The 17,916-nt window shown below is 38.5% G+C and overlaps 1 protein-coding gene across 1 annotated transcript; it reads left to right on the forward strand.

The window, feature by feature from the left end:
- The first annotated feature begins 10,816 nt into the window (after nucleotides 1–10,816).
- LOC131232295 (uncharacterized) lies at nucleotides 10,817–16,764 on the forward strand. The gene is made up of 4 exons (XM_058228535.1): nucleotides 10,817–10,822; nucleotides 11,056–11,194; nucleotides 12,147–12,238; nucleotides 15,886–16,764. Exons 1-4 carry the CDS (start codon nucleotides 10,817–10,819, stop codon nucleotides 16,762–16,764), a joined length of 1,116 nt encoding a protein of 371 aa, XP_058084518.1.
- Nucleotides 16,765–17,916: the final 1,152 nt, after the last annotated feature.

A 17,916-nucleotide genomic window follows, 5' to 3' on the forward strand; every position in this document is an offset into this window, starting at 1 on the left:
AGAAATGCATTTCTGCTTGCATTCTTGGTCGTCCACACATGTACCTATTATCTTGCAATTATCCTCGGGCACTGCATCCAAAAGATTGTCATTAATTAGTTAAGAGTGTCCATCTTACAAGCGTTTGTGTTTAGGGTTTGAAAATTTGCTGGTGGTCACAACGATGAGATAGGCCAAGTATATACATGTAAAGCTAGAATAAACGACCAGGAGTTCCATGGTGAATTTGAACTTTGGCCACCTCATTAGGCGCACCATGCCTAAGTAAACAAAGAGGAAATTCATGATTTGTGGCCTGCACGGTATGCACGGGTTTTCAGTTTTGGCATGTGGGTCCATGTTTCAATGATTCATACCATCAGTAGTTTGTTGTGTCCCACTATATATAGATGGACCATGCCCTAAGATCTCCTCAATCATAAGTTTGGTAGTGCATATTTGGTACTCGCCAAGCAAGAAATTAGATATATAAAGTAATAGAAGAAAAGTTAATAATAATAAAGAAAATTGACTACAAACCAATGTCTTGAGATTTAGCCGAGAAAGCAAAGCAAAGAAGAATAGCAACAACAACGAACGTAGAATATTTCATTTTTCGCGCCTAATATTGCAAGAGCACCAATTAGAATTCATTCGAATAAACCCATTTATTTATAATAGTTCATTTCTACATTAATTATATTAGTATTACAAAATCTTTCTCATTCTTTCTTTGGTAATGGTATTCATTCTATAGATCTTTTGTTTTCTCTCTTTATTTTCGTTCTTTATTTATTTATTTATTTATTATTATTATTTTTTTTTATAGGTAAGTTGTACTCAAACCTACTATTTCCATACATATCAACCTAGCTTCCTTGTTAGTTTGTCCAAATCGGTGCAATTGGTATGTTGATTTGGACCATTGATCTATGGAGCCCCACAGTGGATGGATCAACCCAGACTATCTACATTGTGGGACATTCCTAGCCCTTTTGTCATTGGTTTTGCATGTTGATGGCTAACAATGGTTCACATTTGCTGAAAAAGAGCTCGACTAGCATCTTCCACTTGACGTAATATTTTTGGCCTGATCCATCTGCATTGAGGGCCATCAGATCAATGGTCTAGATCACTGAACCATGGCCCTTACAGTACTACCAAAGCTTTAAATAAAATCATCGAGACTATGGGACCATCATAAAAAGTGCCTTCCAGTGTTTGACAACACAATTCGTTGTCCTTTTTTGAAGGGAATGATCATGCATGTCATCATCGACGTGAAACCTTCTACTTGCAAACCATCTCAAACACGCTCAAATTCATACTCATACGAACCAGTGTACTCGGCAAGATTGCGAGGTTCAAGGTTCATCTGAACCTTAGCCAGAAGAACTCAAAAACAGACTTGTGCTGTGGTTTAAACATTTCCATTTCTCTTTCTCATCTTGGGCTTCTTTCTTTTTATTATCTGTGAGAAATTTGTTCATAGAGTTCCATTAGATGATCCTTGTATTTGCTGAACGTAAATCCACGCCAGGCTCATCATATCCTACCAGCTGTTTGCTTGGAACCTTTCAGCCTTCTCAATTTCCTAAAATGAAGATCAGAAACATAAACACGCACAAAAAATGATGAACGGTGCACGTTCATCATTAAAAGTTCCATTTATCAAATGGTTGGGATCATCTTGTTGGTGCTACTACTTAACATCCGACGGTGCATAAGGTGGACCCTATTAGAAAATCTTCAATAAAATATTGTATATTAGGCAAAAATAAATTTGAGTTTGTGCGTTTCTCTTTTGTTATAGTAATAAAGATTCAATCAAGAAAATATTTAATTTTCCTGAAATTTATATTTACCTAATATACAGTATTTTATTGAAGATTTTCTAATCGATCCGACCCTGAAGACTAGTAAAAAATCTGGATAGCCTATTTATTAACTATGCGATTCTAATGTAGAGAATATGGACGGTAAATTTCCCTAATAATGAGATTTCCATTCGCCCATATGCAAGTGCAAGGTGCAAATGCTCTGCATGCGCAGGTGTAGCACACGTGTGCAGGATCCTTGCTCTTAACACAGTTGCCCGTGCTGACTGTTAGTGATAAAAAAAAAAACCAGTTCGTCATCAGATCGGGCACTCGTATAGGAAGATGAGGTCGAATTTGGACACACATATGCTTACCTGCTTAGTGGTCCATCTATCCACGTTATTTGACGATGAATGCCTAGGATCCCACACATGTATGCCAAGTTAGCACGTGTGGGATTTGTTTTTATTTTATTGATGGGGCGTGTGTAAGTGGCGTTTCTGTTGTGTAATCTAGGAAAAATAAAAATAAATCTAAGCTAGGATACTTGGTTTCACCACCAAAGAATTCAATCTGGCCATATGTAAAGGAGTGCACTCTCCTGACGGGTAGTCATGCAATCCAATCCGTTCATCAGATGCGCTGCCACATTTTCACCATGCAGCCTAAAACTCAGTCCAATCTAGTACTTGGGTGGGCCACACCATTCTGAACGGTGTAAAATCATGACTAAAAGCTCTAAATTCACGTGGTGTGACCCACATGAGTCTTAGATTTTAGGGAAATCTATTCGCATATATACACCACCATGGACCTCTACACATAATTTGAACCATTTTAATGTTGAGGTTTCCCATCTCAATTGTTCCCTGTGGTAAAGCCCACGTGAGTATTGAATCGTCCTGATCTTCCCCCTCCGAGGTGGCACATCACATGGACGGCTGGGGTGGATCTCATCCAAATGAAGGCCTCCATCCACATATCAATGAATTGTCAGTCCCAGACATGACTACTTGTAGCCACCCAAAAGTTCTCCATCTGTAAATGGAAACCTCTCATGGACAGCAGCGGCAACGGCCGGGCTAAGGTAACACTGTAAGACACAAGAAAATGCACTGACCCGTGCGCAAAAGAATCGGTTATGCGTGGCCAACCCAGCTCCAAAATTGATCTAATCTCCATTTGCATGGTGAATGTTCCTAATCCATTCTTTGATTAGGTGGGCCACACATGCCCAAATAAATAAACATATCGAGAAATAAAAATCAAGCTATATGTTAACTAATCCATTACAATAGATTGAATAGAAAATTTCAGTTTTTTTTTTTTTCTTTTGCACTACCTCTATGTGACATGATGTGGAAGAATTTAAAGAATTAGTTTATGTGTGTGTATATATATATGTATGGGAAAAGGTTCTATGCGGTAGAGTTCATTGGAACTTCCCATAAGGTTGAGCTGTGTGGGCTTCACCATAATATATGTCAAACATCAACACCATGCCCATGCCCCCACACACACACACACACACACACACACACACACACACATATATATATCCAGCCCATCCATTGTGTGTGTCCCACTTGGACGAGGGGTTAGACCAAGTTTCAACTGCATCCAAAACTCAAGTGGACCCCACAAAGTTCTTTTATATATTTTATGCATGTCTTCATATGGTTTCAAATGGTATGGCCCACCTAAGTTACTCATACGGCTGATTTTTGAGATATCCTATTACCTTAAAGGGGACCCATCAAGTACATGGTGTAGATGTTTAACACATATTATGGTGGGGCCCACACAGGTCGGCCTCATGGGAAGTTCCCATGAGGTTGACCTCGTAATACCATTTCCATATATATATATATAATAAAAATAAAATATTGGCTTTTTTTATTGGCTTTATTATTATTTTATTATTTTTATTTTTAAATCTCATATATATATATATATATATATATATGTTGTCTAATTGATGATGGAAGCGTTGTGTGTAGAATTAGAACACGTGTATGTAAGAAGTCGAGCTGGGTTGGGCTAAGACAACCTGAGCCCAGCTCAGTCCAAGCAAAGCCCGGGTGGCACAGGCTGATTGCCATGCCTTATGCACAGATATAGGACAGCATATTGCTGGTAGATCAGTTATATATAGGGTTTTGCCAGGGGACACGTGGAATGCTCAATCCTCACTCAGATGACTCCTTCAATGGTACCCTTGGAAGCAAGCATGGGACAAGAATCACACGCACCGGATGATCGTCATCCTTTTGCATCAGGCAATTTGTTACCATTTTTCGTTATTTACAGGCTGTAAATAACATGGTTAAAATCATTAAACCAAGGTGCTACTTGAAATCATAAACAATACAAAGTGAGATCTATCAAATGGATGTTTGAAGATGATTGTTGGACCTACCTTGTTTCTCCACTCTATCTTAACTATTCATTTAGCATGGATGCTAATCATTTGGTGTGGCTTTTGCCCAGTGGCTTGCTCCTATTTGTATTAATTCAATGATAGCCTCAAATGGATGATGGGTCATTCCATGCATCATTGCAAAGAGAGATATCTCACAAGAATGTGCACCAAATGCGGTGGACATAGATTGCCTTAAGGGTTCTCTGTGGGCTCTACCATGATTTATGTATTTATCTACAGTGTCCATTCATTTTTATGGATAATTTTAGGGCATGAGCTCAAAAATGAGGTAAATACAAACCTCTTGTGGACCACACCAGCTCGATTCGACGCGTGTACAACTCTACTACCCGAGAAGCGGTCTGGAGTTCGGAACAAGCTGGTGGTCTGAGGGTCCCACCGTGATGTATGGGTCTATTAACACCGTCCATCCATTTTTCCATATCATGTTATGATATAAGGCCAAAAAGGCTCAAGTTAACCCTACCATAAGAAACAGCTGTGATAATGACATAAGAAACAGCTGTGATAATGACACCCACCGTTGAAACCTTATTAGGGCCCACTATGATGTTTATTTTCCATCCAACCTATTCATGAGGTTCCCATTGACCTGGATGAAGGGAAAACATAAATATCAGCTTGATCCAAAATTTCTGCGGCTCTTAAATTTTTTTTAATGGTGTGCATTTGATATGGTCCACTTGAGCCTTGGATCTACCTCATTTTTAGGCTCATATTCTAACAAAAATGAATGCATGGTGTTGGGACCCATACATCACTAGCTATAGGCCCTTCAGAGGGCCAGCCTATTTCGAGGCGGGCTAGTCAAATACAATTCTCCATGTCCAAACCATCCGTACTTAAAAAGTAAAGGAATTGTTGAGGCCCAAGCCATGCTAGATGGCATCAAGATATGCTCTAACATGGGACTTTCCAATATTATCGTAGAATCTGATTCGAGGACCATTGTTAATTTGGTTGTTAATCCATTCTACCATATCTCTTGGAACATCTAGTACAAGCTGGGAGAAATTCAGCTCTTTTGGCATTCCCTTAATCTTCATTTTAGCAACATTTACCGAGAAGGGAATTCGGTTGCAGATGCCTTGGCCAGATTAGCTAGTGAAGGATGCCCAAACAGGTTGTATAATTCGCACGCCACCCTTCTGAGACAAGTGTGTGGATCCTTACTCTTGGATAAAGCTGGTATTGGGAACATTAGGCAAATGAGGTTCTTTTGTTTCTTCGTTTTTCTTGCTCCTTCTCGGGCAGTTTTTGTGCAGATTGAGTTATATGATAAGAGGGGTCCTCCCATTTTTTGTATGGACCCTCCTGATTGGCTGTAAATTTTCCAGTGGAATGATACCTTTGAGTTTCTTTAAAAAAAGAAAAGTAAAGGAACAGTACTGCTTATTTCCAAAATTACAAAAAACAAACATTTCTTTGTAAGGGCTTGTTGGTTTTTTAAAATAGTTAGTAAATGACATGTAAGTGAGTAATTGTTATATTCTCTGCTTGGTGACGCAGGGAAGGACGCGATGAGGTCTATCACCATCTTCCTCAGTGGGATAAATACACCTAATTCATCGACCTTCTCTAGACTTCTCACATAGATACCTCGAATCAACTATGAAAAATAAGAAAATAGAATTAAATTCTAGAAATTCAAAATAAATTGGTTGATAATTATCTCATATATATATATATATATATATGTCTCTATTACACTATTAATTAAAAAAAAGAAAATTTAAATTATTAAAAATAGTAAAATTCTTTTAAATATTAATTTCTAAAAATAAAAATTTCAAATAAACTTTTGCTAGATGAGTCCTAGCAAGATTACAAGTTGTTTTTAAAAGAAGAAAAAAAAATATATATTTAAAACTCTAAGAATAAGAAAATATTAAAAAAATTGAACTACTAAAAATAGTAATTTTTCCTTAAAATTGTGTTTTTAAGCTAAAAGCGCTTGTTTTCTGACAAAACGGACAGACACGATCCACTTTATAAGTCGGTTCACCTTAGATGGTCCACTATAGTAAAGATTGATAGTTTGTGCGACCCATAACGATACCCGGATCAAAAGTTATGGTCAATTTATGGTTCATCTTCTTTTTGGTCCAACCATGCTAAGAATATATCTTACCATGTCTACATTTGAATCTTCCACGTGAAAAAAACTCGTCATCGATTTATTGAAGGGACGTCGATCATGATACTCAAATAATTTCTGGCACCAATGTTTATTAGTCTTTTCCTTGTACTTTGTATTAGGCTCTTGAGGGGACATAATATATGTACTCATACTCTCTTTGACTTAACTAGTATGGATCAACTCCTTCACTTGTGCCTATACGATCTCACATTCTTTTTGATAATGTGGGCAATTGGCAGACTTGCCCCTTAGACAAGATCAATGTGGTTTTGTATATCTCATTTAAGAGGTAATTTATTAGGGAGTTCATCGAGCACAATTGCCTTGAACTCCTGCAACACTGGTTTCAAATCCTCTAGGGCGTGTTTGGGCAGTGGGATTAGAAGGGATAAGGTGGGATGGGATTCATCTGGTCCTGTGCCAATTCCACTCCATGTTTGAGAAGAATGGAAAAGCTTGGAATTAGATTAGATGGAATTGTATTGGGTCGCGTGCCAATTTCACTCAATGTTAGCAAGTTGTGTAGGTCCTACCATGATGTGTGGGCTATATCCACACCATCCACCCATTTTTCAAGATTATTTTAGAGCATGGGCCAAAAAATCAGGTAAATCTAAAGCTCAAGTGGACCCCATCATAGAAAGCAATGGGGATTGAATACTTACCGTTGAAAACTTCTTTGGGGCCACATAAGTTTTGGATCTACCTCATTTTTAGGCCCATGCCATAAAATGAGGTTACAAAACAAATGAACGGTTTAGATATAACACATGTGTGTTATTCTCAGTAATTTCAAATGATGGTGGGTATATCCATTCAATGTACCACCGTATTACCAACAAAGCATGGCATTAATCTTATCCCATGACAACAGGGGACAATCCCTGCCATGGGTAATGATTAAGTTTTTTGAATCCCATCCCACCTAATCCCTTCTAATCCCACTGCCCAAACACACCCCTAGGATGTTCATAAGCTCCATATATTTTTCGTTTTCAACTAATGCATCTACATTTACCATTTTCTCAAATTGTTTAACAAAAATCTTATTTAATTATGAGAGATTACTGTTGGGAGCGTTGCACAAAAAACCTTAGGATCTCACCTCCCAAAATACTAGAATTATGGGATATAATAAAACAATGAAATAAATCAAAGCACAAACCACACGACACAAGAGATTTTACGTGAAAAACTCTCGAAGAGATAAAAACCACGGGACCTAGTCCAGAGTAATAATTCACTATAAAGTAGAATGTTACAACTAATCATAAGCACACCCCGCTTGGATCAAACCTTCTTCACTCACATAGGAGTGGATGAACAATAAGAGAATAATGAAAAACGGAGAGATCTCACCAATCACGAAAACGTAGAAGCGCTGAAATGTTGACTGCACGGTATATCACCTCTACGAGCAGAATCCTCCATTCCACAAGCTTCCTCTCTCTTTTCTCTTTCTCTCACCTTGGTCGTGAAAACACCTTAATAGAATCACTTTAGGAAGCCTTAGCATGCCCTAGAATAGCCCTAGGGACCCCTATTTATAGTTCAGGAAACTCTCCTTCCACACCTCTGTGAAACTGACTCAAATTTACGCAGTCCACACAAAATCCGCGTAGAATCTGCGTAATCCTTAACTAGTCTAGCCAGGTCCTCGATTGGTCGAAGGATCACTTCGACCGATCGAGCCTGACCCTCGACTGGTTGACGCAAAAAAATCTGGCATGCTGGACTTCGAATCGAGCGAGCCTCGACTGGTCGAGCGGACCGATTGAGCATGCGATGAAACAAGATTTAAGATATCCGTTTTACAACAAGATGCATTACCTCTCCTCTAAATTGAGGAGGGAAACCCCATCAACTAGCCCTCCACTTTAGAAGTATTAGTTGGTTCTCCATTCCCATAGGTACGACATGTTCGCCATTGATGAATCCTATGGCATGTCGTGACTCCATTTCAACGAGGTCATCTCTCGTCGACAAATAATGAAATTTCTCTATATAACCCCTTACTGATTGATTATCTTGTCAAAATTTTTGATTTTGTTGGAATAATACTTGATCGTGATCTTGATGGAAGAATCGCATGCATAGCGATTGATTCATCCATGACCATGTGTGAATTGGTGCCTTCATCTGTCTCGTCTGTTCGAGTTGAAGTTGTTTTCAACAAACCAAAGTTTCGCCTTTTAACTTGTAAACCAAAAGTTTGACTTTCTTCTCTTTCACGATGTCCATGTAGTCGAAGAAACGTTCGGCTTCAAGCAAGCAATCGAGAAAGTCTTTGTTGTGGAGTTGACCGTTGAAACCAGGAAGATCGACTTTTAGCTTGAATTCTCAAAATTTTCGATCTATTCGATCAATGCCTTGTTCAGAATGTTGTGAAATCATTTCGTTAGATCCCACCTTCTCAGGAGTGATCCTATGATTTACTATCAGCAACGTCCTGTGATCAGTGCAATTACAAGTTCCATTACCTATTGGGAGTTGATCACTGCCATGAATATGAAGCTATCCTAGGGCCTTCGCCATGCGATTAACGGCAGCTTGTAACCTTAGCACGACTTATTGATTCTCTCACTGCGCTTTGAAAGTCGCCACGGTTAAAAGATAATTCCATGGAGCACTGTCCATAGGATTATTGCCCGACTCGTCGTTAGAAGCCATATATTCGAGGAGAAAGTTTCGCTTTGATACTAAATTGACGCAAAAAAGGACATAATGAGGTTGATCACTGTCTTCCTCAAGGGGATGACTACTCTGAATCCACGGAGCTTCTTTGAAATCCTCATAGAGATACCTCAAATCCAGGAGGGAGAATAAGAAAATAGAATTAAATTCTAGAAATTTGAAATAAATTCATTGATAATTGTCTTATGTATATGTCTCTATTACATTATTAATAAAGAAAAAAAACTAAAATTTGTAATTACTAAAAATAGTATTTTTTCCTAAAAATTTTGTTTTTGAGTTGATGAAAGTGTCTGTTTTTTGACGAAATGGACAGATGCGACCCCCATTGTGGGTCGGTTCACCTCAGACGGCTCATTATAGTAAAGATTGATAGGTTGCGTGCCTTGTAACAATACTCAGATTAAAAGTTATGGCTAATTTATGGTTCATATTCTTTTGATCCAACCATGCTAGGAATGTATCTGCGACACGTCCGACATCCCTTGGAAAAGAGAAAATTAGGTGAAATTAATTTTGCCTAAAACCATGATGCAAATAACCAAATTAATGGTGGAAAAATTTATGTTGCCTATCATTATACATGTGCTATCTATGCCGTTCATATGTTCTATGTGTTTATTTTAGGACATGGACAAAAAAAATTAAATGTGACAAATACAAAGCCCAATTGGACCACACCATGAAACATGAGAATTTAAATGTCTATGGTTGAAATTTAAATGAGCCAAAGGCCCATAGGGTTGTGTATCAACCATCCAACCTGTTCATAATGTCACACAAACATGGATGAAGGGAAAACACAAAAATAAGCAAGATCCAAAACTTCTGTGATCCCAAAGAAAAAATGAGCTGTGAGTGTTCATTTTCTCCTATGGTCCACCTGAGCATTGGATTTACCTGACAGTATGGTTCAAGTACATACATAACAATGAGCCACAGATTTTAATGGAAAAAAATAAAATAAAAGAAATCTTATTTTCCTTCCAGGCAGAAAAGATTTTCAAACAACCTTGCTGTCAAGGTTATATCAATGTGAAGAGGCCGCTATAAGGGTGAATAATGATTACCCATTGACACGGCCATTATATGAGTGGGTCACAGCCTTCTGTTGCGTATCAAGTTGGGGAGAGGGCACCAAAGGGGGGCATCTGAATGTGTGTGTTGTCCTGATTTCTGTTGCGTATCAAGTTGGAATGGATCACACCCTGATTCATAGCTCAAGTGGTAGACTGAGTAAAAGATACCTCATTTCAACACTCAGGTCTTGGCATCGATCCCTAGTAGGGGTTGCTAACAGTGAAGTGTGATCTGACAGTGTTGTGTACTAGCAAGCTAACAAAAAAAAAAAGTTGGAATGGATCAAGCTAGGACGTCCTTATAGTGCAAGTTGAAGAGGTAAAAAAATACAATGAAGGTGGACAACAAGGTGACCTTATCAACAAGTTGGATGGAAAATAAACATTACCTAAGCATTAAGTGTGCCGTAGAAAGTTTTCAATGGTGGACATTGAATAACTACTGTTTCCTGTGGTGTGGTCTACCTGAGATGTGGATATGCTTCATTTGTGGGCTCATGTCCTAAAATGAGCTAGAAAAATATATGGACGGCATGGATATACAATGCATACATCAAGGTGAACCTTACCATGTATTCAAGGTGAGATAAATTGAGAGTAAATGAAGGTAAATTAGAGTATTTGAGAGTAAATAAAGGTAACTTGTGGTAATTGAGAGTAAATGGAGGTAAATTAAGATGCTTGAGAGTATATGGGGGTAAATTTAATTTTGTGCAAAACTTTCTTCTGCAATAGAAAGGGGCATGTGCTAGCCTGATCAAATCAAGTTACCCAGTTCCATCCTATGACTCGCCCTGATTGGTGTCAGAAGAAGACTATGTTATTGATTCCTCAGCATGCTCAGAGGAGCTTTGAATCTCTCAAATAATGCCCTCATTCTCAGTTTTTCACAAACAATAGAACACCTACAGCAGAAATCAGAAAGACAGAGACAGAAACATAGAGAAGAAGAAGAAGAAGAAGAAGAAACAGGAGTGGAAAGCAGAGAGACAGAGAGAGAAGATGAAGAATAAGAAGAAGAAACAGGAATGGAAAGCTCGTAACTTCCGGTATTTTTAAAAAAAGGTACCTCACATGGTTACCAACAGGAATGGGAAGTTACCAACTTCCTATTGTTTTTCAGGTAACAAATATTGTGTGTACAGCATCGACTCCGTCCATTGGATGCGTGACCTCCTGAGACCGCATATATTAAACAATGATCCAGATAAAAACATAGGGTGGGCCATACAACGTGGAACAATGTTAATTCACGCCTAGAGTTTTTTAATGGTGGAAATTCAATCCCTATTTTATGGTCCATGTCAATTTTGATCTTATTCGTTTTTGGTAAAACGCCCTAAAATGATATTTAAAAACTGATGGATGGTATGGATATATAATGCAAACAACGACTAACCTTTTACCGGGGTAACACCTCGTCTGCTCCCCTTCGTAGGCAGGGTCACCACATTCCAACGCTCAAACATCCTGTGCATTCATATCACATCCCAGACTCCACGCAAGTGACCCCATAATCACCACCTCCGTATATATCTTAGGGCTACTGACCTCTGAATATGTAATAGTAAAATTAGATCATACAAAACCAACAGATCAAAATCAATATTAAGCAATATATACTTCTAATCCAAATTTTCATGATTAGATACCAATTTTATAATAATTTAACATAATAAACAATGATCATTGAATGAATTGAGTGATCAAACACTCATCTTTCAAAATCTAGAAGATCTGTTCATTGAAGATATGACAGTTAATTCTAAGTTTAAATGGTCCAGATTGAAGATCCATGGTGTGGATCGAAGATCTAACGGACGGATCATTACATATTTAGAATATATGGACTTGATTGTCCACCTGATTAATTGATCCTGGTTATTACGTATTTAAAAAACAGATTTATACCATTAAACATGTGGTGTATTACATTCTACCATCATTAAAGGAATTTTGTATAAATTTGACATATCTTACTTGCTATACAGATGAGGATATTTCTATCAAGTTTCCACCCCGCGTACCTTCACCAATAGCATACCTTCCGTCCACAATACTCGATCTCTTCAATCTAGGATATGTACCAGTTGTTCGATATAAGATACATACTCACGAATCTCTAATGATTGCCAATTAATGATATGGGATGTGTCTCTGTGCTACTTTTACCACGTCAATACATGAAAAATAGTATGAATAACTGCTAATTGCGGGGGTAAAGTCAAATGGTATGCCACTAAAATTTTCAAATGTCTTATGAATCAAGGAGCTAACTTTCGTTTCTTCCCAAACCCCATTACTCATTTTATTGAGGACACTTTTATGAATACATGGCCACCTACTTCAAACTCTGTGTCTCCTCCTACCATCAGCACAACTCTTTTATCGACTATGTATTGTGTGTAAGCATTCTTGGATAATAACGACCTACTTGGTTGTCTCCTCCATTTTTGACTTCAAGAGTTACTTTCGCTATCCTACTTCCAACCAACAACTAGTAGATCTATAGGGTGATTTGTACAATGCTTCAAAAGGGGCTATGCCAACGCTTGATTGGTAGCTACTGTTGTATGCAAACTATATCAGATGCAAATGGTTGCCCCAATTTACTTTAAAATCCAGAACACAGAGCGTATCCTCAAGAATTTGATTTGCTCTCTGGGACTATCAGTCTATTTGAGGGTGAAATGTTGTACTAAAGTCTAGAGATATTCCTAATGCTTACTGAAAACTTCTCCAGAATCGTGATGTAAATCTTAAGACATGATCGGAAACAATAGATATGGGGATCGCAAGACTATCTCCTGAATAAAAAAATTTACACAACTTGCTCAATGAATAATTGGTACATTGAGAAAATGGGTGGATTTAGTGAGTCGATCTACAACCACCTAGACCGCATCATGGCCTCTACTAATTTTAGGTAGCCCACCAATGAAAATCATTTCACATGATCCCACTTTCACTCGGTAACTTGTAAAAGCCACAACTTTTCCATTGGTTGTTAATACTCAGCCTTGACTTGCTAGCACAAAAGACACATATTTTGCTATATCATTCTTCATATTCTTCCACCAAAATTGTCTGTGCAAATCATAGTACATCTTTGTCTTCCTTTAATGAATGATATAGACCTATGTGCTTCTTTCATGATCTCAATATTTAATTTTTCTACATTTGGAACACATTCTTCCTTGAAACCTAAGTCCACCTTCTCTAACTTGCCATTTCGATTTCTCCCTTTCCATTGCCCCAGCTAAACGCACTAACAATCATGGATCTTTCCAATGTACTTCAACTATTCTATTGATGAGAGTAGGTTGAATTGTTAGACGACATTTTTAGAATGATGTTGCTGCCAAAATTGCGATTCGCGACGGATTTGGTTCGTCGCAAAAATGGCTTAGTTTAATAACAGATTTAATCTGTCGCTAAAGGAAAATGTCCGTCACCCACACTGCTTTTCTCCAAATTCCAGTTGAAAGTCACTGAATTTAGCGACAGACCAAAGTCCGTTGCTAAAATCAAATGTGATTTTGCAATGGATTTCAATCCGTCGCAAATTACCGCCCAAATTAATACCCAGCGATGGATTTTAGTTTGTTTTGTGACGGATCATGGTCCGTCGTAACCTGACTTTTGCCCTAAAATTTTTTTTTTTTCCTTTTTTATTTTTTTTAAAGAATATGGTGGAAAATTATGTTTTATTGTAGTTTACGAATTATTTTTTAATAGAATTTCAGTGGTTTAATTGTACATATTTGTATCTAAGATTATTTTTTATCAATTGATTGAATGCAAAGAAATTTTTTATTTTGTTTTTATATCAAATGAGTGGAAATTATTATTATTATTATTTGTTTAAAGCTAATATTTAAATGATTTGTAATATCACATGAAAAATAAAATTGAGAAGTTTAAAAACTTAAAAATGTTTGAAAAAAATTGAGATTTTGAAAAAGAAAAACTGTGATTTAATAAAAACTGAGGTAATAAATCTTACCTGAAATAAGATTTAGATTTAGTCTCCAAAAAAATCAAGGACGAGCTGAGAGGAAAGATAAAATCAAATCAATAAACTTCAAAAAATCAAATACAACAAATAAAACAAAAATTGTCATTAATTTAGATCTCAATCTAAAGCTATTTGTAGAAACAATAATTAAGAGATATCTATAGAAACAAAATGCTTGTCATGAGAATATTGAACAAAATTAACATAAAGTCCATGCCTTAGAAATTAAAAAATGTCATAATTCAAAAATCTGAAAAAGAAAAGAAAATGTTCTTATCTATTAATTGTTTACTTGAACTGCATTGTTTTGAAAAACATCAATCTGATTTGAATTCCTGTTGGGTTTCGGTTTTGGTTATGCAAATTCAGGTCAGATTAGGTTGGGTTGGGCTGTAGCTTGGTTCCTCTTGTGGTTGGGTTGGGTTCGAATTGACTCTCAACCCGACTAAACCTGCCCGAGTTGCACTTCCCCACATATTGATCATTCATTTTCAAGAAACTTACACATGCAATATATTGCATAGCATTTAGTGTTCAAGAATTGAACTAACATGTAGGAAGCCTTATAGTTAAATGCAAATACTTGGCTTAAACTAACATATTCATGCAAAAGACAAATTATAACATTTTTTTTTTTAATGATTCTAAATTTCTATGGCTTAAACTAACATATTCATGCAAAAGACAAATTATCACCGAGTCATGGATCAGGCTCGCAATGGTCCATATAATCAAGTATCCTATCGAGTCTTGAATTTTAAATCTTGTTTCCTTTGTTGACAAAATGTCTCAGAAATCATTAAGGCTTAAGACATTCTGCTAAAACTTTTAAGGTGGTAAAATGGTGAGAAGAAATGCGTAACAACTCAGAAATCAGACAACATCATTAAAAAATGGTTAAATAGAATGATAAAAACAAATTGAATGCCCATACAAACAAAATAGATTACATTACAAAAGAGACTATCTAAAATGCCCACATGTATGATGCACTTATCATGTGCAACTGGAGATATTAGATGCGTGCCATAACGATCTGGTGGTTTGAACTGCTTATCAGTTCGGCTCCACTGTGGAAGGTCCACAGTTCAAAGAAATCATGAATCGAACAATCCTACCCATCCCATCAATGAACTTCTACCCTTTTATTATTATTACTATTATCAGAAACTTCTTCCAGTTGAAAGTGAACCATCAATGGTATTCTTTTCTACAGTTCATTTACAGGTCGCAGATCAAACCATTCAAGAGATTGTTCGATTGATGAGAGTCTTGGGCCCACGGGATGAACAATACAAATCCCCCAATTGTTGCTCCGGCTCATTATTTTTATTGGAGAACATGTTAAAGAACACGATGCAGGGTGCACAAGTTAGATTTTTTCCATAGAGGAGAACTTTAACCCAAATGTTTCAACAACCGTTACTGGCAACCTTGATCGGGTGCAACTTTCTCTATTTTTCCTGTGATTAATCACCACATAGTTAGGAATGCCTTTGTAAATTTAATGGACAAAACACTCCAACAACAAATTGATTACTCCATTCTAAAATCATAGATAACACCTGTGTCATCTAACAGCTCCAACTGCCATTAGAATCCCAAGTTCTGATATAAAATCATAAATAATACCTGTGTCATCTAACACCTCCAACTGTCATCAAGCGCTAAAGCCATCATTGGAGCACTTTTTTTTTTTTTTTTTTCAACAGCAGCAACAGAGATTCGAATCCCCTCTCTTCCTTAGGAACCTACTGCATAGATTTGGTTTTTCTGGCCCGTGGGTGAAGCTGGTAGAACGTTGCTGGGCTAATTGTTGGTTCTCGGTTCTGGTCAATGGTGACAGTGCGGGTTTCTTCAAATCAACAAGAGGTCTAGGCAAGGGCGATCTATTATCTCCCAATTTGTTTATTTTGGCTGCTGAAGCTTTGAGCAGGGGAATATCAAATCTGATGGCCAGAGGCGACTACACCCCCTATCAGCTTGGCAGGAGATGTCCCCAGGTCTCGCATTTATTGTACGCCGATGATACGCTTTTATTCCTTAATGAGGGCCTGAAATCGATTAGGGCCATGAAAAGTTTCCTCACTTCCTATCAAAGGGCCTCTGGCCAGGAAGTTAATGTAGTCAAGAGCAGCTTCCTTTGCTCGGGGCGCCTCTCAGCCCCTGGGCCCTCCTCCATTCAACGGGCTCTTGGGATCTCTAGGACATCCTCTGACTTGCTTTATCTGGGAGTTTTGGTTGGTGCAGGCAGGAGGAAAGCTGTAGATTTCCAACATTTGTTAGACAAGGTGGACTGCAGGATCAGAGGATGGCAGTCCAGATGCCTCACTCAAGCCGGTAGGGCTGTGCTACAGCAAAACGTGCTGACTAGTATCCCGGTGCACACGTTGGCAGCAGTCCAGGTTCCTTGTGGTGTGCTAAAGGACTTGGAAAGAAGGTTTTCTGATTTCTTTTGGGGCTGGAATGAAGGCAAGAAAAAGCTGCACTGGAGAAGCTGGTCACACATTACGACTCCCAAATCGGAAGGAGGGTTGAGCATCAGGAATTTGACAGAGGTCATGGTTGCGCTAGGACTTAAACTTGTTTAGGTCGCCAAGTACCAGGAAACAAGGAATATCTAGTGGAATTTCATGGCAACCAAGTACAACAGTGATTTGGCAGGCGGCCATTTGAGTCAGAGGTCTTCAACTACCTCCCCTCTGTGGAATAAAATTCGGGAACTTTTCTCGTGTTTGGAAGAAAGGGTGATATGGCAGATCGGGAAGGGCGATGGTAGCCTTTGGAGGACAAAATGGTCAGGTCTGGGTCCCTTGGAGAATAGAGTAACGACGCCTATTCCCGCGGTGCTGGCAGACTTGGAAATTCATGATTTTTTGGGCTCAGCTGGGCCCCTCCCTCCTTCTGTTGTGCCCTCTTTCCTTTCACAGGAAGACATCCATTTTATTTTCCATCATGGTTTTTGTACCTTAGACGAGCCAGCGCGCCCAGTCTGGCCCCTATCCCCAAATGGTGAGTTTTTTGTAAAAATGGCGTGGAATTCTATCAAATGACTACACCTAGAGTTGGCTGGGCAAAGAAAGTGTGGCACGCCCTTTTACCTCCAAAGATATCCCTACTGGCGTGGAAATGCATCAAAGGTGCGATCCCGGTTGATGGGACTGTGCAAGGCAGAGGGGTTTAGCCTCTTAGTGTGTTTGCTGTGGCCGAATAGAGGCCCAAGTCCCAGCGTGCGAAACAGCTTCTCATCTCTTCCTCCTTAGTGGTCGGGCGGTCACGATTTGGTCTCATTTTGCTCGTATCTTCGGTAGAAACTTGCAGCCCATCAGCTCAATTGAAGAAAGATTGATACAGTGGTGGAATGACCCAACTCTTGGAGGCTGGGGTGGGGTCCTAAGTAAGCTAGTTCCCTGCCTCATTCTCTGGAAAATTTGGAAAGGGAGGAATGAAGCAAAGTTCGACAGCCGATACCCTTCTTGCTTGATGCAAATTTTCCATATCAAGAGTTGGGTGCAAGGAATCACTGCGTCCTAAGGCCCAACGCAGTCCAAGCTTTGGGCCAACAGCCGCATTCTAGCTAGATTGGGGATCTCGGGCCCTGTTTTCTCCCCAAGAAAGGCGTAGGTAGTGAAATGGCTTAGACCCCTATCTAATTGGGTCAAAATTAACATAGACGGGTCTTCTTTGGGCAACCTAGGTAACGCTGGGGGAGGAGGTATTTGCAGGGGGGAGGCGGGGAATTT

This window comes from Magnolia sinica, chromosome 18 (assembly GCF_029962835.1).
Source record: "Magnolia sinica isolate HGM2019 chromosome 18, MsV1, whole genome shotgun sequence".
In the NCBI taxonomy this organism is placed as follows: Eukaryota; Viridiplantae; Streptophyta; class Magnoliopsida; order Magnoliales; family Magnoliaceae; genus Magnolia; species Magnolia sinica.